At 40.3% G+C, this 23,710-nt stretch overlaps 1 protein-coding gene across 1 annotated transcript in view; it reads right to left on the bottom strand.

Moving 5' to 3' along the window:
- Positions 1-2,272: 2,272 nt before the first annotated feature.
- Positions 2,273-23,710, bottom strand: part of LOC128360906 (NACHT, LRR and PYD domains-containing protein 14-like) — a 423,000-nt gene continuing 401,562 nt past the window's right edge. Inside the window, exon 18 of the mRNA XM_053321460.1 lies at positions 2,273-2,361. Within this exon, the coding sequence (XP_053177435.1) occupies positions 2,352-2,361 (10 nt within the window). The 3' untranslated portion in view covers positions 2,273-2,351. The remainder of the gene's footprint in view (positions 2,362-23,710) is intronic.

Below are 23,710 nucleotides of genomic sequence, written 5' to 3' on the forward strand. Positions count from 1 at the left end.
TTGCTGAAGAGACAATCTTCTCTTACTCCAATTATTATGGCAACCACGGACTGCACAAATGATACTAGTCATTTTACCTGACTTCTTTCTACCCTTGATTTCAATGTTAGCTAATGACTCGGCTGCGCCACCGGAAGTTCTAACACAAAATAAACAAGATGGCTCCGCCCTTGTAACCATGGAGAATAGGGTGGTCAGGAATTTTACTGGAAAGAACCAAGTACTTTAGCACTAATTTATGGGTTTAAAAAAAGCACTGTTCAGTTGGTACACTTTGATTTAATGATTTTCAGTCCCTGAGTCAGAAAAATATACAATTCAACTTAAATGAGAATAATTCTTCCAATAATAAATGATGTGTAATGACAGACATAAGATTAGAATTCACTTCATTTATACACAGTAATGTTATATACAAAAAAGTAGGTCAGTGGATAAACTTTTTTTTAAAAAACGGATTAAAAAATAAAGACTTATAAATTCAACATATATTAAAATAAAAGTTTCCAATAATAAATGACAAATGAAGACTGACATTAAATGAAGATTTAAGATTTACAGCATTTAAATACAAAAATATGATTATATACAAAAATAAAAGAACAGTGGATTAAAATGACTTTTAAAAATATTAAAATAATGTAATGTGAAATATTAAAATATGAATATGAAGATAATGTAAAATAATAACTTGTGAGACTGCGCTCCTCACAGCAAAGACCAGGCTCCATATTTATCTGTGCTGATCATGAGGACTGATTCATTTCCCACCACTCAGTGTGAAGTTAAACAAAAACTAGCTGCATTCATACAAATTCATTTAATTATCCTGCTGATGGCAGAGAGATATTAGATCTGTAAGGACACATAAGCCAACAGGAGGTTTAATTGGAGATCAGTTGGACAGTTAAGATAAATTTCATATTTTTAGTGAAGTTGTTCCAACAGTTTGTTTGCATCATTATCATAGTGTTCAGTGTTGTATAATACATGAAATATGCAGCACTAGTGTAGAAAAAAGGATGTAAAGGATGTGATTGGATGGGGGGGTATCACACAGCTTAATGTAATTATCTCGCCTACAAGTTTAAATTATATAGTTATTGTTAAAGCCTCTTGATTGGTTTACCAGTGTTTACTTGCAGCCTACTGCAAAATACTCTACATATCATTGTAGAATAGAATAAAATAGGTTTGTTGTCATTGAACAGCAACTGTACAACAAAATGTCTCCTTCTCCCTAGGCTAAAAAATGATCAGAGTGACACAGCTCTGGTCCAACTTTTAGGAGATAATGTGTTGTATCAACTTTTTAAACTCGGTGAACGATTTCTATCACTGCCAATATTTAGGAGCTGCAGGAGTTCAGGCAGAGATTCTGTGACAGGAGAGATGTTTTAGGAACACTTGACTGTGAGCCTGTTAAAAGATTGTTTGATTGTTTCTGACTTTGTGTGTGATGCAGAGGAGAACACATGACATTTCTACACAACATAATTTAAATAAATATAGAACGTTCTCACACCACTTTATCATGACGGAGAAAATGCAGCTGTGCAACAGCAACGATTCTGTCAGAACCTACAATGATGGAAGTCGTCAAACTTTGATCTGGGTTAATGTACATCGTAAAGATAATGAACATGACGAGGGTCCTCAATTACAGCTGGCCAAAACTTTTTAACAAAATCATGTCAGCTGCATAATGAATGATATCCCAGCTTCATTAAAACAGCTCAAATATTTAATAGGGATATTTTTTATTAAGGCTGTTTCAGATAACAGCAGAGCTAAAGTTTTTATCAGCTGAGTAAAATTACCTGTTATCTTAATTTACATATAGGCTACATCTTTAAAATATCGTCTTGCATTGAATTTTGGTATCATAGTTTTGTTCCATAACCTTGGTAAGTCTGGTTACCTGTCTATACACATAATATACCAAATTACCACTGTTTAATGTTTCCAGCTAAGACTGTGAGAAAACTACAACACGTCATCATTATTTCTACTTTGCTGCTCTGACTGTGGTAAAACAGCAACGTCTCACTCTCTCCCAGCAGTAATCCTTCTCCTGCTGAAAGTCACAGTCAATTCTCTTCTGCTTCATTCATTAGTTTTAGTCCTCGTTAACTCTCAGTGTGATTCTGAGACGCTTGATAAATATGAGCCCAGGCTCACAGTCTGACGTATAACCTGTTTTACTTTATCTTTTCTGCATCAAACAGCTCATGTTCAGAGACTTAAGTGAAGATGACAAAATCCAGATCCAGACTCCGGTCCAGATGGATCATCAGGATCCAGCTGATCCTCTCTCAACACTCCTGGATGTTCACTCACTCTGACAGAGATCACCACCAGCTGATGAGAGAAGAAGAAACAACAGAGGTGATAAATGAGTGTTTAGTGAGACTCACTACATCAGCTGTCAGTTAGTGATGCAGCACATCCAGTATAAAGAGCAGCAGGGACTTCAGTCCTGTTCAGACCAAAAGTGGAACAGCTGTGCAGCGTAGTTTGCTTCCTTTCAGGTCTCATGTTAAAGTGTTGGAGTGAACACACTGAGCTCCAAGCTCACACACCTGCACACACTTTTACTATCAAGTCTGTTTCCTCTGCAGATTTCACTCAAGTACACAGAGGAAATGAAGTGCTGAGAGTCATGAACACATCATTACTGCAGAAACAGAGACATTCACTCATCAGTTTACTGATGGATTTACTGCTGATACATGTCAACTCTTATCAAAGTTTAAAGCTACAGAGTCTCTGTGGGATTTGAAGATGTTTCCTGCTGTTAAATCATCACATGGCAATCAGTCAGAGCTCTCAGCTAAAAAGCTGCTGTGATTCCTGGACTTCAACAGAGGTTCTGGTCTGTATAAAGACCACATGGTTACTAAATGTAATGATGCTTGTGTGAAATCAGAGCCAGTGATTTGCAGGCTGCAGTCAGACTGATTTTAGAGCTCTGACAAAGATGAACTGATCAATTGTTTAGTTTTGAAATGAGAGAACAAACAGGGCAGATTTGATGACATCAACACAACAACAGCAGTTGTCTTCACATCAACTCAAACACATGATCACAACAAGCTTCTGGCTCATCTGATTGGCTGACTTTTTTTGATACTGACTGTGTTTAATACTAAACTGCTGAAACCAGCACAGACTGACTCCAACTCTCTACTGACCTCAGATCCTCCAGTATACAGTCTGGACTCTTCTTAAGATCGTGCAACAGCTTTACATCTGAATCCTGCAGCTTGTTTCCTCTCAGGTTCAGCCATCTCAGATGGGAGGGGTTGCACTTCACAGCTGAGACCAGAGAAGCACAGCTGATCTCTGACAAACTGCAGTCCTCCAACCTGAATAAAGAAAAAATGATGTTACTTTAGAAGACAAAGTTCATGCTTGAAATCATTCAGTGTTTCATAATCTGTTCAGAGCTGAAGAAGGTTTAAATGTAGAAGTTTAGATAATGGAGACTCCAAACAGCCTAACCCAACAGGATGCAGGTTAAAAACTGTCAAATACAAAACAGTGAAAAAGAGCTCTCATTAATATTAATGACAACATGCTGCTATTTCAATAAAGACGCAGTGACTTCACCTCTTAAACTCTGCAGCTCCACCACTGACTCCATCTATACTAACTCATGTTGTGCAGCCAAACACTAGTTAAAAAACCCCAGATTTATTTCAGATTCTACTCAAGATCCCAACGTTTACAAAGATAGCTAATATGTCAGGATGGATTTTGGGAAAATAGGAGGAAAGGGATGTTCAATATATCTACAATATTTATATTTAATGGTGTCGCGCTGAAAAAAAAATTACAGCATGTTGTGTTTAAATATTTCAGTCAGTATAAACACTACACAGCTTCATAACAGTGGCGGAACAAGTAAATACTGGATATTGTATTTGTAGCTGTCTGAAAGATTTTGTTTAAATTTAAAGAACAAAATTTAAAGTGAAGGTGAAATTTACTGTAAAAATCAAGAGTTTCAGGGGTTCAGAGTGAATTATTCAGTGTCACATGTTTCAACTTTTCTCTAAAATGAGCAGTGACTTTGTCATTGTGTTATTGTGGATCATCATAATGTGAGCCTTCTACAGACATCATCCAAATGTCACCACAACATTCAGACACATATTCATGTCAACAATGAGTCATGAATAATGCTATATTCATAATTTAAACACCTGCACTGATACAACAATAGTAACAGACTGTCAGTGAACTGACCCCAGAGAGTTGAGTCTGCAGTCTGGACTCTTCAGAAAGTCACACAGAAGCTTCATTACTGAATCCTGCAGCTTGTTTCCTCCCAGACTCAGCTTTCTCAGATGGGAGGGGTTGCACTTCACAGCTGAGACCAGAGAAGCACAGCTGATCTCTGACAAACTGCAGCCATTCAACCTGAATAAAGAATAAATAATGTTACTTTAGAAGACAAAGTTCATGCTTGAAATCATTCAGTGTTTCATAAATATGTTTTGCGAAAAATAGGAGGAATATTATATTGATGATCTACAATATTAATATTTAATGGTGTCGCAATGAGAAAAAAACACAGCGCATTGTGTTCAAATATTTCAGTCAGTATAAACACTGCACAGCTTCATTAAAGTGATGGAACAACTAAATACTAGATATTATATTTGTTGCTGTTTGAGTTGTTTGGTTTCAAAGGTTCAGAGTGAGACTCCTTTGCCTAAAATGAGCAGAGTGACTTTGTCGTTGTGTTATTGTGGATCATCCAAATGTTACCACAACATTCAGACACATATTCATGTCAACGCTATAGTAATTAGTCTGTAATTAGAGGATCAATATGGATTTTTTTTTTATCACATGACCCCCTTCTTCTAGTATGAGGATTCCTGAAAGAACTTAAATTCTACAGATTTGTTTACAGACAAATCCTGAAAGTGTATGACACAAACTTTTGAAACTTAAGTGAAAAATCAGAATTGAAAAACAGAGAAAATAAAAACTGGCAAAGCTACAGTCAGTGAACTGACCTCAGAGTCTTCAGTCTACAGTTTGGACTCTCCAGTCCAGCAGAGAGAAGCTTCACTCCTGAATCAGAAAGTTTGTTTTTACTCAGGTCCAGATCTGTCAGATGGGGGTTGGACTTCAGAGCTGAGGCCACCACTTCACAGTGAGACTCTGAGAGTCCACTGCCAGAAAGTCTGTGATGAAACATATATTACAACATATATTATCATGAAAGAAGAGACTTTAATGGACAGCAACAGTTGAGAAATAACAGAAAATAAGAGGAGAGATCAGCAGATACTACAGTTATATAGCATGCATTAACCAGTAAAACACCAGAACACTCCAAGTTCAGTTTAAAGTATCTAACTGTGCTTGAATAATATGTGTATATATATATATATATATATATATATATATATATATATATATATATATAATCTTGCAGATGAAGGAAAGACAATGGAGTTACACTGAAGCTTCCATAATGTGCACAGTCTGTCTGTGTGATCTGATCCCATGTCTGTCTCTACAAAGTTAACATGAGTCCATCTTGATTAGAAAACTGTTTTTATTGTCAACTATTTTTAATTTGACTCCAGATTATTTTTACTCGGTTCAATTCAGTATAAAAGTTACAGTTGAGAAAGACCATCTCTCTTTGCTACCTACTGCCGTCAGGTCCCCATCCATAGCTGGAAAAAATGTACTGACTGTTTACTGTTTACTTGTCGACATTCCTCTCTGAGAATCTGAAATACTGCTGCCCAAACACAATAAACAAAACAATATGGTTGAATCATTTAAAAAACGGGTTAATCCAATGATTACTAGAAATAAATAGAATACCTTTCAGACATAATATTTCAGCTTTAAACAATCATAAGAATTTTACATAATTTACATTTGAAGATCTAAACTACTAATCACACTGATTTACAAAGTAAATCATATCTGGACTTACTGAGCCTTTCTGCAGTTCCTCACAGCTGGGATCAGTCTCCATCGTCCCACCTTTGATGTGTTGTACTTCTTCAGGTCCAACTCATCCAGAACCTCCTCTGACATCTGCAGCATGTAGGCCAGAGCTGAGCAGTGGATCTCAGAGAGTTCCTTCTCTGATCTGTTCTCTGACTTCAGGAACTCTTGGATCTCCTGATGTACTGAGCGGTCGTTCATCTCCATCAGACAGTGGAAGATGTTGATGCTTCTGTCAGGAGAGAAATCCTCACTGTTCATCTTCTTCAAGTTGTTGATGACTCTCTGGATGGCTTTTGGACTGTTGTCTGTCTGACCCAGCAGGCTTCCTAAGAGACTCTGGTTGGACTCCAGAGAGAGGCCATGAAGGAAGCGAACAAACAGGTCCAGGTGGCCATTTTTACTTCTGAGAGATTTCTCCATGGCTCCCTTCAGGAAGTGACCCAGAGATGAGTCATTATTTCTGAAACAAGCAGACATTTTCCTGACCAGAGACTTTGGTTCTGATTCTCTGTGTTTGTTGTCTTCTTTCAGGAAGTTCTTCAGTACTTCTGTGTTGCTGTTGGTGTAACAGTGGTACATGTAGACTGCAGCCAGAAACTCCTGAACGCTCAGATGAACAAAGCTGTAGACTGATTTCTGGAAGATCACACTCTCTCTTTTGAGGATCTCTGTACAAAATCCCGATAACACCGAGGCCTCTGTGACATCAAGACCACACTGCTCCAGGTCTTCTTGGTAGAACAGGATGTTTCCTTTCTCCAGTTGTTCAAACGCCAGCCTCCCCAGCTTCAGAAGAAGTTCTCTGTCAGCCTTAGTCAACTCATGTGGACTCGTCTCATGTCCCTCATCATACTTGTTCTTCTTCCTCTTTGTCTGAACCAGCAGGAAGTGTGAGTACATGTCAGTCAGGGTCTTGGGCAGCTCTCCTCTCTGGTCTGTAGTCAACATGTGGTCCAGAACTGTAGCAGTGATCCAGCAGAAGACTGGGATATGACACATGATGTGGAGGCTCCTGGATGTCTTGATGTGTGAGATGATTGTGCTGGACTGCTCTTCATCACTGAATCTCCTCCTGAAGTACTCCTCCTTCTGGGCGTCAGTGAAGCCTCGTACTTCTGTTACCCTGTCCACACATGAATGAGGGATCTGACTGGCTGCTGCAGGTCTGGAAGTTATCCAGATGAGAGCCAAGGGAAGCAGCTTCCCCTTGATGAGATTTGTCAACAGCACGCTGACTGATGACTTCTGTGTGACATCAGACACGACCTCACTGTTGTTGAAATCCAGTGAAAGTCTGCTTTCATCCAGGCCGTCAAAGATGAACAAAACTTTACAGACAGCGAGCGTCTCTGCTGTGAGCTTCTGTAATGTTGGATAGAAAACACGGATCAGCATGATCAGACTGTACTGCCCATCTTTGATCAAGTTCAGCGCCCTGAATGAAAACAGAATCAGCAGACTGATATCTTGGTTTTTGGAGCGCTGTGCCCAGTCGAGAGTGAACTTCTGCACTGTGAAGGTTTTTCCAACACCAGCGACACCGTTCATCAAAACGACTCTGATGTGTTTCTTTTGGTCAGGTAAGGCTTTAAAGATGTCGTGACACTTGATTGGAGCGACATGGAAGGTCTTAATCTTGGAAGCTAGTTCAAGCTGCCTCACTTCATGTTGGGTATTAACCTCTTCACTCTGTCCCTCTATGATGTGGACCTCAGTGAAGATGCTGATGAGGAAGATTTCATTTCCTGCTTCATCAGTCACACGTTCACATCTGCTGCTCAGACTGATCTGATGTTCATCTAAAACCTCCTGCTGACCACTTTCTGCTGATAGAGAAGAATAAAAAGGTATAATTAAAATTAAGTATGTCTTCCTGTGTTAATGTTCAGCAGGATAGAGGAGGTAGATTCCTGTCCTGTTTTCAGAGATGATGACAGCAGACAGATCTTCAGTCTTACTTTGTACAGTGCTGGTCTGACTGTCTGTCTGCAGTCCAGGTCTGGTTCTGGATCTTTCTCCACACTGGGGACAGGAGGAGTCTCCTGATGAAGCGGACTGGTCCCAGTATGAGGTGTTGCACTGTCTGCAGAACCAGTGTCCACAGCTGATAGAGACTGGATCCTTCAGGGTGTCCTGAGACACAGAACAGCAGTACAGCTGCTCCTCCACAGAAACAGCCCTCCTCTTCCTCTTCCTCCCTCTGTGGACATGAACACATTATTTATGACACATGACATTAGTGGAGACCAACCAACAGCTCACAAGCTACAGCTCTTTCCCACATAAACAGTCCAGACTGTCAGTATTTGGACAGTTGCACGTTTCATTGCTCTTCAGGCTCTGTTCATGCTACAGCTCCACCAAAAGGTCTTCTGACACTCACTACTAATGACTGATGTAGATATTTTAGTAGAGTATGGGTTGTCACACACTGTCAGTCAGTGGTATTTGTTGTTAAATAACATTTAAGAGTAGAAACAGTATCTTACTTTGTGTCTGAGGGTCCAGGTTTATTACTGAAGTGTAGAGGTAAACCTTTATTGATGCTCAATGGAAGAATATTCCACAGTCGAGCAGCCAGAACTGCAACGTTTTGATTGCCCTTTGTTTTTAATCTGGACTTTAGAGTGCTATCTCTTTTTATTATTTTACATTATTCATTTACATTAATTTACATGGGTTTAACTACAACTGTGTGTTTTCTGTCTACCACAAAGATAAACTTTGACTTTGGATTAAATCCAACAGACTTCAGATAAATATCTGTATCCTCTTGTGACCTCTCTATTTTAAACATTTAATCTTTTCTGTAACTGGAGAAACAAGTAGGTGCACTTTTATTTGCTCCTCCCCACTTCTTCTTTACAAATTGTATGTGTGCGTGTGTGTGTGTGTGTGTGTGTGTGTGTGAATGCTTTTTGTACCTGTTTGACAAGTAAACAGAATGTTTCTACCTCTTTGCTCCTCCCTCCATCTCCTTACTTGAAGTGATTTTTATCTTCAGATGGAAATAATCCACAGCCAAGTTCATACTACAGCATCTCTGCTACAAGAGTTGTTTTTCTCAAAGAATGAGCTACAGAGCTTTGCTAAACACATCAGCTGCCATTTAATATTTAGATGGTTTTACCTACTCCAGAAGATCTGCAGACACTGACTAATAACTGATGTAGATATTTTAATAGAGTTTGGGTTGTCAGTCAGTGATGTTTGATTTTAAATGACATTTCAGCACTGAATCATCTTCATGTCAGTTTACAGTAGAAACAGTCTCTTACTTTGTGTCTGAGGGTCCAGGTTCATTACTGAAGTGTAGAGGTTCGCGTTTAGACCGGTCACTCTTCATAGACAGACAGCTGGATATTACAGACTCTGCTCTGTCCTCGTCTTCCTCTGAATCATTCATCTTCTGGAGTCTGAGAGGTAAACCAGTAACACTGGAGACACACACACACACACACACACACACACACACACACACACGCACACACACACACACACACACACACACACACACACACACACACACACACACACACACAGTATAATGAACTTAGTCCTGACTCTCAACTAAGTAGTAATGATAATAATTATGATAATAACAATAATATCTTGATTTATAAAACATTAACATTAAAAACAATAGCAAGTGATAATAAATTAAACATAATACATGCACACATATAAGCACTTACAATGATAACACAAAAAATTTAAATTCTCAATGAAAGGAATATCAGGGAAAGCAGCTGAACCAATAGCTGACTGTTTTCTATTTGCATTTAAAGGCAGAGACAGAGTCAGCTGACCTGATGCTCAATGGAGGAATACTCCAGAGTTGAGGAGCCAGAACTGTAAAGTTTTGATCGCCCTTTGTTTTTAATCTGGATTCCAGAGTACTGTATCTTTTTATTACTTTACACGATTAATTTACATTAGTTTACATGACTTTAACTACAACCATGTGTGTTTTCTGTCCATCATAAAGATAAACTTTGACTCTGGTTTAAATCCAACAAACAGACTTCAGATAAACACTCTTGTGACCTCTCTATTTTAAACACCAGTTAACCCTTCCTCTACCTGTTCGAGAAGAAACAGGTAGGTACACTTTTATTTGTTCCTCCCTCCTTCTTTACAGGAAATTGTGTGTGTGTGGTAACAGTAGAAACAGCCTCTTACTTTGTGTCTGAGGGTCCAGGTTCATTACTGAAGTGTAGAGGTTCGCGTTTAGACCGGTCACTCTTCATAGACAGACAGCTGGATATTACAGACTCTGCTCCGTCCTCCTCTTCCTGTAAATCATTCATCTTCTGGAGTCTGAGGGGTAAACCAGTAACACCGGACGGACACACACACACACACATGAACTTACTCCTGACTCTCAACTAAGTAGTAATGATAATAACAATAATATCTTGATTTATAAAACATTAACATTAAAAACAATAGCAAGTGATAATAAATGAAACATAAACATAAATACATGCACACATATAAGCACATACAATGATAACAATCTTTATAAAAAAATTAAATTCTCAATGAAAGGAATATAAGGGAAAGCAGCTGAACCAACAGCTGATAGTTTTCTATTAGCATTTAAAGGTTAAAGGCAGAGACAGAGTCAGCTGACCTGATGCTCAATGGAAGAATACTCCAGAGTCGAGGAGCCAGAACTGCAACGTTTTGATTGACCTTTGTTTTTAAACTGGACTCTAGAGTACTATGTCTTTTTATGATTTTACATTATTAGTTTACATGACTTTAACTACAACCATGTGTGTTTTCTGTCCATCACAAAGATAAACTTTGACTCTGGTTTAAATCCAACAAACAGACTTCAGATAAACATCTGTGTTGTTCTTAACTGTGACTTCTCTCTATTTTAACAGAACCAGTGAGTCACGTTACATCACTGTGAGGACCCACAAACCAGGAAAAGAAGAAAGGAAACAACGTTTGAAGACATCAACACTGTGATTTCATACTTTTCTGATACAATTAGTTACATAAACACTCACCTGCCTCAGACTTGCTGTTTTCCTCCTTCTGCTCTGCCGACTTTAATGGAGTGAGTGCTTGATCTACCTCTCTGAGGAGAAAACTGGTCGGTACACTTCTTCTTAACTGGAATTCATGTGTGCGTGTGAAAGTGTGGGTGTCTGCATTCCTGTCACTTTTCATGCACTTGATACTTATGCTAAACACTGAATCTAAGTCAAGATCAAGGACCAGGTGAAGGGACATTGATGTGCTGTTCATGTTGTTTGTAGACTTGTACTGCCCCATCATGAGCTGAGCTGAACAGATAATCAGGACTTTAAAGCACCTAAAAGATGAAGCAAAACAAATGAGAAGAATATCAATCAGGAAATTCAGTTCCAAACTCTTTTCACTTGTGACGCTTTTAAAAGCCTACAACCATGTTAACTATGAGAAGAGTTATGAGGAGCTCAGGAGGAGGAGATTGAGGAGGTTTGAAAAAGAAAGTTCCAACCAAAACAAGGGAAGAAGATTGTAATAACAGCATGATAAGAAATGTATCTCATCAGTCTCTCACCTTCAGTACATGGCAGGAGAGACTTTGTCATCAAGGGTTTGTGGTTTGTTGTAGTAGCTGCTTTCCATCACTGTAAAGAAGCCCATAATCTCATGAAAACCTGAAGTTTACTGTCTACTGGACTTTACTTTTAGCTGCCACAAATGACACCATGACATTTATTTAGTTGGGAACATTTTCACAAAGGAAGCAGAGATCATAAAGTCCACCATTGTGCTTTTGAATATAAGGTAGTATAACCATTTTAAAAAATCTTTGAGATTATTACTTTGAAGTCCTGAATTTGCAAAGTCTGAATCTGAAATGTAAAAAATAAGTTAAATTAATTTGCTGCAGTAAAAAGTTCGGGTTAGGATTAGTATTAAAATGTGTGTACTCAGGTGAAGTACAAATACCTGATGATTGTATTACAGTGCAGTTTTCGAGTAAATGGACCAGTGAAAATGAAGAAAATATAGTTTATCCAGCTGCTACACTTTTAAAACCTTAAAGGTCCTTAAGGGGAAATATAAAATGTCAAATCTTCCTGTTTCAAAGTGATAATAGTAGATTTATTAGAGCTTTGTCAATTTTAGAAGTTTGAATAATTGTCTAAATATGAATAATAAATATTGATTGTACATAAATATTTATATACAATCACAGCTTTGAACCCAGCTTGTCTCCCTGTGAGACAAAAACACACTGTTGTACGTTTGAGTGTCAGCCTATTGCCTGTTGATGCAGCAGCACCACCTGCTGTCCAAACCAACAAACTACCTGCTGCTGTCCACAAGGAAACATGACAACCACAATCAATATTTCATTCACTAACACATGAAATATATCAAGGTTAGAGGTGCTAACACAAGGTAAATTACTAATCAGGGATGAAGTAATACATGATTAATTATTATAACTAGTTCCTGAATGAGTGAATGCAGGAATATGCACTCACCAAGCTTAGAACACCACACTAATACTGAGTAGGACCTCCTTTTGCCCCCAAAACAACCTCAGTTCTTGGTTGTGCAACTGCTTCTTTTAAGCTCAACCTTAGCAGACTTAAGATACCACTCGACAATCCTTCTCTCTGGGTTCAAGGCGTTTATTGATCTGCGCAGCACTGTTGAATGATACAAAAAAACACATCAACGTGGCCGATGGTGACAGTCTGTAGTACAGCTCCTTGCCCACAGCTCAACAGTAACCGGGACAAACTGATGTTGCCGTTAGTAAATATTTCACAATGTCATCGTATATATTTCTTAAAATGATTACAGCAAAACAAAACACTTTTACACATATACACTATTTACAAATTGCCATGAACCCAGTTTGTTGTTTTGTTTTTATAAGAACCAAGTACTTTAGCACTAATTTATGGGTTTTTAAAAAAGCACTGTTCAGTTGGTACACTTTGATTTAATGATTTTCTGTTGCCGAGTTAGCACAACAGCTCATGTTCAGAGACTTAAGTGAAGACGACAAAATCCAGATCCAGACTCCGGTCCAGATGGATCATCAGGATCCAGCTGATCCTCTCTCAGCACTCCTGGATGTTCACTCACTCTGACAGAGATCATCGGTATCTGATGAGAAAAGAAGAAACAACATAGGTGATAAATGAGTGTTTAGTGAGACTCACTTCATCAGCTGTCACTCAGTGATGCAGCACATCCAGTATAAAGAGCAGCAGGGACTTCAGTCCTGTTCAGACCAGAAGTGGAACAGCTGTGCAGCGTAGCTTGCTTCCTTTCAGCTCTCATGTTAACGTGTTGGAGTGAACACACTGAGCTCCAAGCTCACACACCTGCACACACTTTTACTTTTACTAAGTGTGTTTCCTCTGCAGATTAAGTACACAGAGGAAATAAAGTGCTGAGAGTCATGAACACATCATTACTGCAGAAACAGAGACATTCACTCACTCAGTTTATTGATGGATTTACTGCTGATACATGTCAACTCTTATCAAAGTTTAAAGCTACAAAGTCTCTGTGGGATTTGAAGATGTTTCCTGATGTTAAATCATCACATGGCAATCAGTCAGAGCTCTCAGCTAAACAGCTGCTGTGATTCCTGGACTTCAGCAGAGGTTCTGGTCTGTATAAAGACCACATGGTTACTAAACGTAATGATGCTAATGTGAAATCACTGATTTGCAGGTTGCAGTCAGACTGATCTTAGAGCTCTGACAAAGATGAACTGATCAATTGTTTTGTGTTGAAATGAGAGAACAAACACTTTGAGATCAGATTTGATGGTGTGGCAGTTTGATGATGAGGATCACTGTCTCTATACATCTTGTAAGGCTGACAGCTTTATTTGCAGACATCAAAACAGCAACAACAGTCGTCTTCACATCAACTCAAACACATGATCACAACAAGCTTCTGGTTCATCTGATTGGCTTACTAACCCTAACTCTCTCTCTCTCTCTCTCTCTCTCTCTCTCTCTCTCTCTCTCTCTCTCTCGCTCTCTCTCTCTCTCTCTCTCTCTCTCTCTCTCTCTCTCTCTCTCTCTCTCTCTCTCTCTCTCTCTCTCTCTCTCTCTCTCTCTCCAATCCTGAAGCCTGTCACAATTCTCCTCTCACAGCTTCACTGAGGAAAGCAGCACTGAGAAGGTTGGAGGTTCACCAGGAAATACTGGATCTTTGCTTTGATACTGACTGTGTTTAATACAAAACTGCTGAAACCAGCACAGACTGACTCCAACTCTCTACTGACCTCAGAGTCTCCAGTCTCCAGTCTGGACTCTCTTCAAGATCACGCAGGAGCATCACATCTGACAAGTGCAGGTTGTTTCCTCTCAGATCCAGCTCTCTCAGATGGGAGGGGTTGCACTTCACAGCTGAGACCAGAGAAGCACAGTTGATCTCTGACAACCTGCAGTCCTCCAATCTGAATAAAGAAAAAATGATGTTACTTTAGAGGACAAAGTTCATGCTTGAAATCATTCAGTGTTTCATAATCTGTTCAGAGCTGAAGAACGTTTAAATGTAGAAGTATAGAAAATGGAAACTCCAAACAGCTGAACCCAACAGGATGCAGGTTAAAAACTGTCAAATACAAACAGTGAAAAAGAGCTCTCATTAATATTAATGATAACATGCTGCTACTTCAATAAAGACGTAGTGACTTCACTTCTTAAACTCTGCAGCTCCACCACTGACTCCATCTATACAAACTCATGTTGTGCAGCCAAACACTAAAATCCACAGAGATTTATGTCGGATTCCACTCAAGATCCCAATGTTTACAAAGATGTCAGCTTTTCTCTAAAATGAGCAGAGTGACTTTGTCATTGTGTTATTGTGGATCATCATAATGTCAGCCTTCTACAGACATCATCCAAATGTCACCACTACATTCAGACACATATTCATGTCAACACTGAGTCATAAATAATACTATATTCATACTTTAAACACCTACATTGATCTCTCTCTCTCTCTCTGTGTGTGTGTGTGTGTGTGTGTGTGTGTCATTATACATTTAAATTAAAAAATATGTTTCTCCATCTGCAAGTGCAGTTTGTCAGTTTGAAACAGATATTAGTTGAGAGGATTTTCTGTATACAGATATAATTCTTTAACAAAAATATAAACATTAATTTACTTTAACAACTAACAGTTGACATTTTCTACAGTTTCTTTAAGAATCAGTCATTTTTTTATAACTACAGACTAAAGTGTACAATAGAAAATAGGTATTAAGAACAGAAAAACTTCATGGATGTAAGCTTTTTATACACACACATAAATAAGATTCAGATGTTAAAAATTAAGATCAACAATAGTAACAGACTGTCAGTGAACTGACCTCAGACGCTCCAGTCTGCAGTCTGGACTCTTCAGAAAATCCCACAGCGGTGTCATGTCTGAATCCTGCAGCTTGTTTTCACTCAGATCCAGCACTTTAAGATGGAAGGGGTTGCACTTCAGAGCTGAGGCCAGATCAGCACAGCTGATCTCTGACAAACTGCAGTCCCTCAATCTAAATAAAGAATAAATCATGTCATTTTAGAAAACAATGTTCATGCTTGAAATCATTCAGTGAGTCAGATACCGGTAATGCACAGTGGTGACAGGTGCCTGCAGCACATCAGATATGTTTGCTTTTTTGTATGTAATTTGTCTTGATGTGCCCTTGTTTGTTTCAATTCAAACAATTGCTATAGATCTGTAACTGCTGGGAGTCGGAACAATTGGACACAATCAAGATTAATTTAACAGTGATCTTGTACGCAACATGCTTTGCCATTTACCTGCTTTTGTTTCCGAGTCAAACACTAACTTTAAACGCAGCAAAGAGGCTTCAGCAGACCGCCCCAGCCAGTGGCATTATCCGCTACAGTTGTAATCAACTCTGGGATTGGAGGGAGCGCCATTACGGCATCAACATTACACTTGATTTGGTGGAGGACTGCAGTGGGAAAGGGAAATCACTGGGAAGGAGGCGGAGAGGCCAGCATGGAGGGGTATGACGCAGGGTTAGTGCACACGGCAGCAGGCCACCAACAGTGATTCTAGCAAACACCCCCTATCTCCCCAAGCAGCTCACAGAGCTTCAGACTGCTGTGAGGTACCTTTTGGAGTACAGGGAGTGCTGCTTTGCTTCACTGAAACATGGTTCAAGGCTCTAAAATCATATCTCCTCTCTCCTCAAGTTGTTTCCTTGCATCTCTCTAAGGATCCACGGTGGGCAGGACTAAGACGCAAGGACAGAGACAGACATGGAGAGGGGCAAGGGAAACAGTAGGAAAAAACTGAAAAAACAGTGACACTTTCTCCAAAGTGTCACATGAAGCGACATCTTCACACTTTGAATCACAGGGGTTAGTGACCCAATAAGGCTGGATTGTGATTCACAGGTAATGGGCAAAAAAATGGGTAGAGGAATTTACATATATGTAAAATCAGCATTGGTGTAGCAAATACACACTCAGGGATGCTTATTGTTCAGAGGACATTAGGCTCTTATCCCTGCCATTTAGGCCTTTCTACCCACCCAGGGAGTTTGGACAACTGTTTGCCTAACTTCTTTCAATATGTTAATTGTCCCACAAGAGGTAAAACGACACTTGATCTGTGTTTTGGTAGCATTAAGGATACTTGCTCAAATCAATCAATCTCCTCAATCTACTCAAACCATAATGTGGTCCACCTGGTCCCTCGATATAGCCTGAACTAAGGACTATTACGAAGTGGAGTGAGGACATATTGGAGTGCCTTAAAGGTTGCTTTGACATTACAACATGGGACACCTTTATTGACACTAGCAGCCACTTGGATGAGTTCAACTCTGTGGTAACAGACTATATACAATTCTTTACAATTTTTAATCCCAGTAAAGACCAGGAGGATTTTTCCAAATGATAAACGATTGGTTTATCACAGGCAGCTGGGCCTGACGGGATCAGTGGTAGGGTTCTGAAGGAGTGTAGGGAGACACTTAGTCATGTGTTTAGAGCTTCAGCTTTTTCAAATGTCAATTGACACAGAATATATCCCTAGAGCATGGAAAATTTCACTCATAGTGCCAGTATGTCTATTTTAAATGACTATCAACCCATTGCCTTAACATCAATGAAAAGTCTTGAGCGAATTATTTTACACCAGGTTCTGAGGGAGGTGCAACATGAACTTGACCCCTTACAATTTGCATATAGGCCTGGGAGGAGTACAAAGGATGCACTTTTGTATAATGCTGCATAATATTTATTCCCACCTTGATTGGCCCAAACAATATGCTTGGGTGCTTTTCGTCGATTTTTCATCAGCATTTAATCAGACCCCATATTATGATGGAGAGGTTGCTAAAGTTAGGAGTGACTGGTGGCATTTTCTGATGGGTTTAGTCCTTTCTTACTGTCACACTATACTGTGTCAGAGTAAATGGGTGAGTGTTTTCTCCCATCACCACTAACACGGGCACCCTCAAGGGAGCACTGTTAACCCAGTTTTATTTACACTCTATACAAACGAATGTAGAAGCAACACATCTGATCACATTTCTATTTTATATATGTACATAAATTAGGTTCAGTTGTTAAACATTAACATTAACAATAGTAAAAGACTGTCAGTGAACTGACCCCAGAGTCCCCAGTCCACAGTCTGGACTCTTCAGAAAATCACATAGCCATTTCAATCCTGAATCCTGCAGCTTGTTTTTACTCAGATCCAGATCTCTCAGATGGGATGGGTTGCACTTCAGAGCTGAGCCCAGAGAAGCACAGCTGGTCTCTGACAAACTGCAGTCCATCAACCTGAATAAAGAATAAATCATATCACTTTTGAAGACAAAGTTCATGTAAGTAAGTAAGTAAGTAAGTAAGTGTTTAATTGTCTCTCTCACGAGAGAAATTTGTCTTGGGTACACAAGAAGCATCGGCGATACATACAACAAAGGGTTTTACATAGACATACATAAGACATGAGACACAAAAACCATTATAAAACAAACATAGTCTCAGCGCTACAGTGCATACATGCAACCCCCCCCCCCCCCCCCACACACACACACACACTTGAAATCATTCAGTGTTTCATTATCTGTTCAGATCTGATGAAGGTTTACTGACTCGACTATACAAACTCATGTTGTGCAGCAAGTAAAAAGAAATTCTATAAAGTTATGTCGGAGTCCACTCAAGATCCCAACGTTTACAAAGATAGCAAATATGTCAGGATGAATTTTGGGAAAATAGGAGAAAAATGATGTTCAGTATATCTTCAATATTTACATTTAATGCTGTCACCATAAAAAAAAATCACAGCATCTTTGTCACGACCATGGCTGTGTCACTGTTTTTTCCTACTGTTTCCCCTGACCCTTTCCATGTCTGTCTCTGTCCATCCATCCATCCATCCATCTTCTTCCGCTTATCTGGGGTGTCGGGTCGCGGGGGTAGCAGCCTAAGCAGGGAAGCCCAGACTTCCCTCTCCCCAGCCACTTCGTCCGGCTCTTCCCGGGGGATCCCGAGGCGTTCCCAGGCCAGCCGAGAGACATAAGCTGTGTCTCAATTGCGATTCTGCATCCTTCGAAGTACGCGGCCTTTGCGGCCTTCGAAGGATGCAGCCTTCTGAGGAACCTCCGAAGGAACCGTTGTTAAATGAGACGGTCTAGCCTTCGAGGCATTTCCTGGTTGCGTCACCAGCTGTTCCCGCCCATAAGACGAGAAAGACGTCTCGCGCAAAGGATCTTGGGATCTGGGAGCATCTGGGAGGCCGCGAAGGATAGTAGCGGTGCATCCTCGAAAAAGAGGGAAAAGAAGGCCGCATTTCAAGGCTGCATTTGAAGGAGTCTTCGAATTGGGACAGCCTTCGCGCGGTGTTGTGACGTAATCGGCCTCTAAATGCGCACTTCAAGGATGCAGCCTCGCAATTTGGACCAAATTGGGACACAGCCATAGTCTCTCCAGCGTGTCCTGGGTCTTCCTCGGGGTCTCCTACCGGTGAGACGTGCCCTGAACACCTCACCAGGGAGGCGTCCGGGAGGCATCCTGATGAGATGCCCGAACCACCTCATCTGGCTCCTCTCAACGCGGAGGAGCAGCGGGTATACTCCAAGCTCCCTCCGGATAACTAAGTTTCTCACCCTATCTCTAAGGGAGAGCCCAGCCGCACTACGGAGGAAGCTCATTTCGGCCGCTTGTACCCGCGATCTTGTTCTTTCGGTCACTACCCAAAGCTCATGACCATAGGTGAGGGTAGGAACGAAGATCGACTGGTAAATCGAGAGCTTCGCCTTTCGGCTCAGCACTCTCTTCACCACGACGGATCCGTGCAGAGTCCGCATTACCGTGCGTCTTAGTCCTGCCCACCATGGATGCATGGAGAGATGCAAGGAAACAACTCAAGGAGAGAGGATATATGATTTTAGAGAAATGAGACATCCTTTCCCCAAAAGTGTCACGTGAAGTGACATTGGTTTCTGATGACGGCAGCAGCTGATCAGTTGTCAGTCAACTTTGACAGCTGTAGTAACCTTTGTTTCACCACAACATTCAGACATATATTCATGTCAATACTGAGTCATAAAGTCTTTAGTTAGAGGATCAATATAAACTCAGATACCTTGGACTAAAAACCAGTTCATTATTTATAACATGTCCTCCTTCTTCCTGTATGTGGTAGTTTAGTAGGTATGTGTAATTTAAACATGTTATTGGTGGCAGGAATCATTCCTACTGTCCATACTGACTGTGAAGTGGTCTCTTCCTGACACAGCTACACTGCAGGAAATTACTTCATAAGTTCATTTGAAGCTAATATGAGGCATTAACATTCTGGTAGACAGATTATTTCATACAAAACGCTGACGAAAGACAAATATGTTTGCTTGATACATGTAACTTGGACTGCTGAAGTCTCATATTAGTTTAAACTTTGGAAATAATTTTTACACAGAACAAGATCGTAGATTTTCAATTTCCTGAGAGAACTTAATTTCTACAGATTTGTGCTCAGCAAATCCTGAAAATGTATGAAACAAACATTTGAAACTTTGAAAAAAGATTTGAATTGAATATATAGAAAAAACTACCACAGCTACAGTCGGTGAACTGACCTCAGAGTCTCCAGTCTACAGTTTGGACTCTCCAGTCCAACAGAGAGAAGCTTCACTCCTGAATATAACAGCTTGTTGTAGTTCAGGTCCAGATCTGTCAGATGGGAGGGGACGGACTTCAGAGCTGAGGCCACAACTTCACAGTGAGACTCTGAGAGTCCACAGTCAGAGAGTCTGTCATGACACACAAATTACAATATATGTTATCATGATGATATCTTAACCAGTCGACTACCAGAACACTCCCAGTACAGCTGATCATGTCTAACTGTGCTTGAATTAAACCATAATTCTCATCACTCATAACTGCAAACTTTCAATCTTAGCTTTACTGTAATCTTACAGATGAAAGAGAGAAAATGGAGTTCCCTTGACGCTTCAATAATCTGTGAGATCTGATCCCATGTCTGTCTCCACAATAATAGCAAGAGACCGTCTTGTTCAACTGAGTGAACAGTTAAAGAGAAAAATAATCTCTCTTTGCTACCTGCTGCTGTCAGATTCACATCCACAGGCGGGAAAATATAGTGACCAAATATAACTGACATGTTATTTCAGCTATAAAAAGTAGAGCACTATTTTAACAATCATAAGAGATGATGTATATTATTTATATTTGAAGATTAAATCTACTGATCTACTTATCACATCTGGACTTACTGAGCCTTTCTGCAGTATCTCACAGCTGGGATCAGTCTCCGTCGTCCCTCCTTTGATGTGTTGTACTTCTTCAGGTCCAACTCATCCAGAACCTCCTCTGACATCTGCAGCATGTAGGCCAGAGCTGAACAGTGGATCTCAGAGAGTTTCTTGCCTGATCTCTTCTTTGACTTCAGGAACTCTTGGATCTCCTGATGTACTGAGCGGTCCTTCATCTCCATCAGGCAGTGGAAGATGTTGATGATTCTGTCAGGAGAGATATCCTCACTGTTCATCTTCTTCAGGTTGTTGATGACTCTCTGGATGGTTTCTGGACTGTTCTTTGTTCGACCCAGCAGGCCTCTTAAGAGTTTCTGGTTTGACCTAAGAGAGAGGCCATGGAGGAAGCGGACGAACAGGTCCATGTGGCCATTTCTACTTCTAAGAGATGTTTCCATGGCTCCCTTAAGGAAGTGATCCAGAGATGAGTCATTGTTTCTGAAATGAGCCGTCGTTTTCTTGAGGACACACTTTTGTCCTGATTCTCTGTGTTTGTAGTCTTCTTTCAGGAAGTTCTTCAGTACGTCTGTGTTGCTGTTGGTGTAACAGTGGTACATGTAGACTGCAGCCAGAAACTCCTGAACGCTCAGATGAATAAAGCTGTAGACTGTTTTCTTGAAGATCACACGCTCTCTTTTGAGGATCTCTGTACAAAATCCCGATAACACTGAGGCCTCTGTGACATCAAGACCACAATGCTCCAGGTCTTCTTGGTAGAACAGGATGTTTCCTTTCTCCAGTTGTTCAAAAGCCAGCTTCCCCAGCTTCAGAAGAAGTTCTCTGTCAGCCTTAGTCAGCTCATGTGGACTCGTCTCATGTCCCTCATCATACTTGTTCTTCTTCCTCTTTGTCTGAACCAGCAGGAAGTGTGAGTACAGGTCAGTCAGGGTCTTGGGCAGCTCTCCTCTCTGGTCTGTGTTCAACATGTGGTCCAGAACTGTAGCAGTGATCCAGCAGAAGACTGGGATGTGACACATGATGTGGAGGCTCCTGGATGTCTTGATGTGTGAGATGATTCTGCTGGACTGCTCTTCATCACTGAATCTCCTCCTGAAGTACTCCTCCTTCTGGGCGTCAGTGAAGCCTCGTACTTCTGTTACCCTGCTAACACATGAAGGAGGGATCTGATCGGCTGCTGCAGGTCGGGAAGTTACCCAAACGAGAGCCGAGGGAAGCAACTTCCCCTTGATGAGGTTTGTCAACAGCACGCTGACTGATGACTTCTGTGTGACATCAGACACGACCTCACTGTTTTTGAAATCCAGTGAAAGTCTGCTTTCATCCAGGCCATCAAAGATGAACAAAACTTTACAGACAGCGAGCTTCTCTGCGGTGAGCTTCTGTAATGTTGGATGGAAAACATGGATCAGCATGAGCAGACTGTACGTCTTATCTTTGATAAAGTTCAGTACCCTAAACGAAAGCAGAATCAGCAGACGGATATCTTGGTTTTCTGAGCCCTGTGCCCAGTCCAGAGTGAACTTCTGCACTGTGAAGGTTTTTCCAACACCAGCGACGCCGCTCATCATAACAACTCTGATGTGTTTCTGTTGACCAGGTAAGACTTTAAAGATGTCGTGACACTTGATTGGAGTGTCATGGAAGGTCTTCATCTTGGAAGCTTTTTCAAGCTGCCTCACTTCATGTTGGGTATTAACCTCTTCACTCAGTCCCTCTATGATGTGGACCTCAGTGTAGATGCTGTTGAGGAGGATTTCGTTTCCTGCTTCATCTGTCACACGTTCACATCTGCTGCTCAGACTGATCTGATGTTCATCTAAAACCTCCTGCAGACCACTTTCTGCTGAAAGAGAAGAAAATGTGTCTTACTGTTACTGTTAATGTTCAGCATGATAGAGGAGGTAGATTCCTGTCCTGTTTTCAGAGATGATAACATCAGCAGACAGATGTTCAGTCTTACTTTGTACAGTGCTGGTCTGACTGTCTGTCTGCAGTCCAGGTCTGGTTCTGGATCTTTCTGCACACTGGGGACAAGAGGAGTCTCCTGATGAAGCAGACTGGTCCCAGTATGAGGTGATGCACTGTCTGCAGAACCAGTGTCCACAGCTGGTAGAGACTGGATCCTTCAGGACGTCCTGACACAAAGAACAGCAGGACAGCTGCTCCTCCACAGAAACAGCCCTCCTCTTCCTCTCTCTGTGGACATGAACACATTATTTATGACACATGACATTAGGGGAGGTCAATCAACAGCTCATAAGTTGCAGTTCTTTCTCCACATAAACAGTCCAGACTGTCAGTATTTGGACAATTACACATTTCTATGTTCTTCATGCTCTGGGCTTCAGCACATTCAATTTGAAATAAAATAATATATACTACAATTGCAAGGGTTCAAAATTAATTAAATGCAACAATGTACCAGCAAAGGCAGAGAAGATGTAAACAATGCGTGCTTTAAAATAGTAGGTTCAAAAAGACACACAATATGTTTTGTTAAGTCCACGTAAACATGACTTTTATTTGTTAACAAGAAAACTCCATAGGGCTCCTTTAAGCTATTCTGATCCATTAAAGTTTGAGAAAAAATAACCAAGAGGCAACTGAGAAAAACACAAAAGTCATTTTGTGAAAAATAACAGACTACTGCTCTTTGTGTTGTGTTGTGCTTCTGAAAATAAACACAGCACAAAAATTAAGGAAATTTGTGTTTGGTAGAGTATTTAATTGTTGTAACAATGCTTCTTGACAATAAATCTAATGGGTAGTTCATTATTTTTTTCCATTGTGTTTCCTTCATATCTACATGACAAACTTAATTAAACTGTGTAATCATCTTCAAGTCAGTTAACAGTAGAAACAGTCTCTTACTTTGTGTCTGAGGGTCCAGGTTCATTACTGAAGTCTGGATTATGACCTTTAGACCGGTCACTCTTCATAGAC

Source organism: Scomber japonicus, chromosome 6 (genome assembly GCF_027409825.1).
Source record: "Scomber japonicus isolate fScoJap1 chromosome 6, fScoJap1.pri, whole genome shotgun sequence".
NCBI classification, from domain to species: domain Eukaryota; kingdom Metazoa; phylum Chordata; class Actinopteri; order Scombriformes; family Scombridae; genus Scomber; species Scomber japonicus.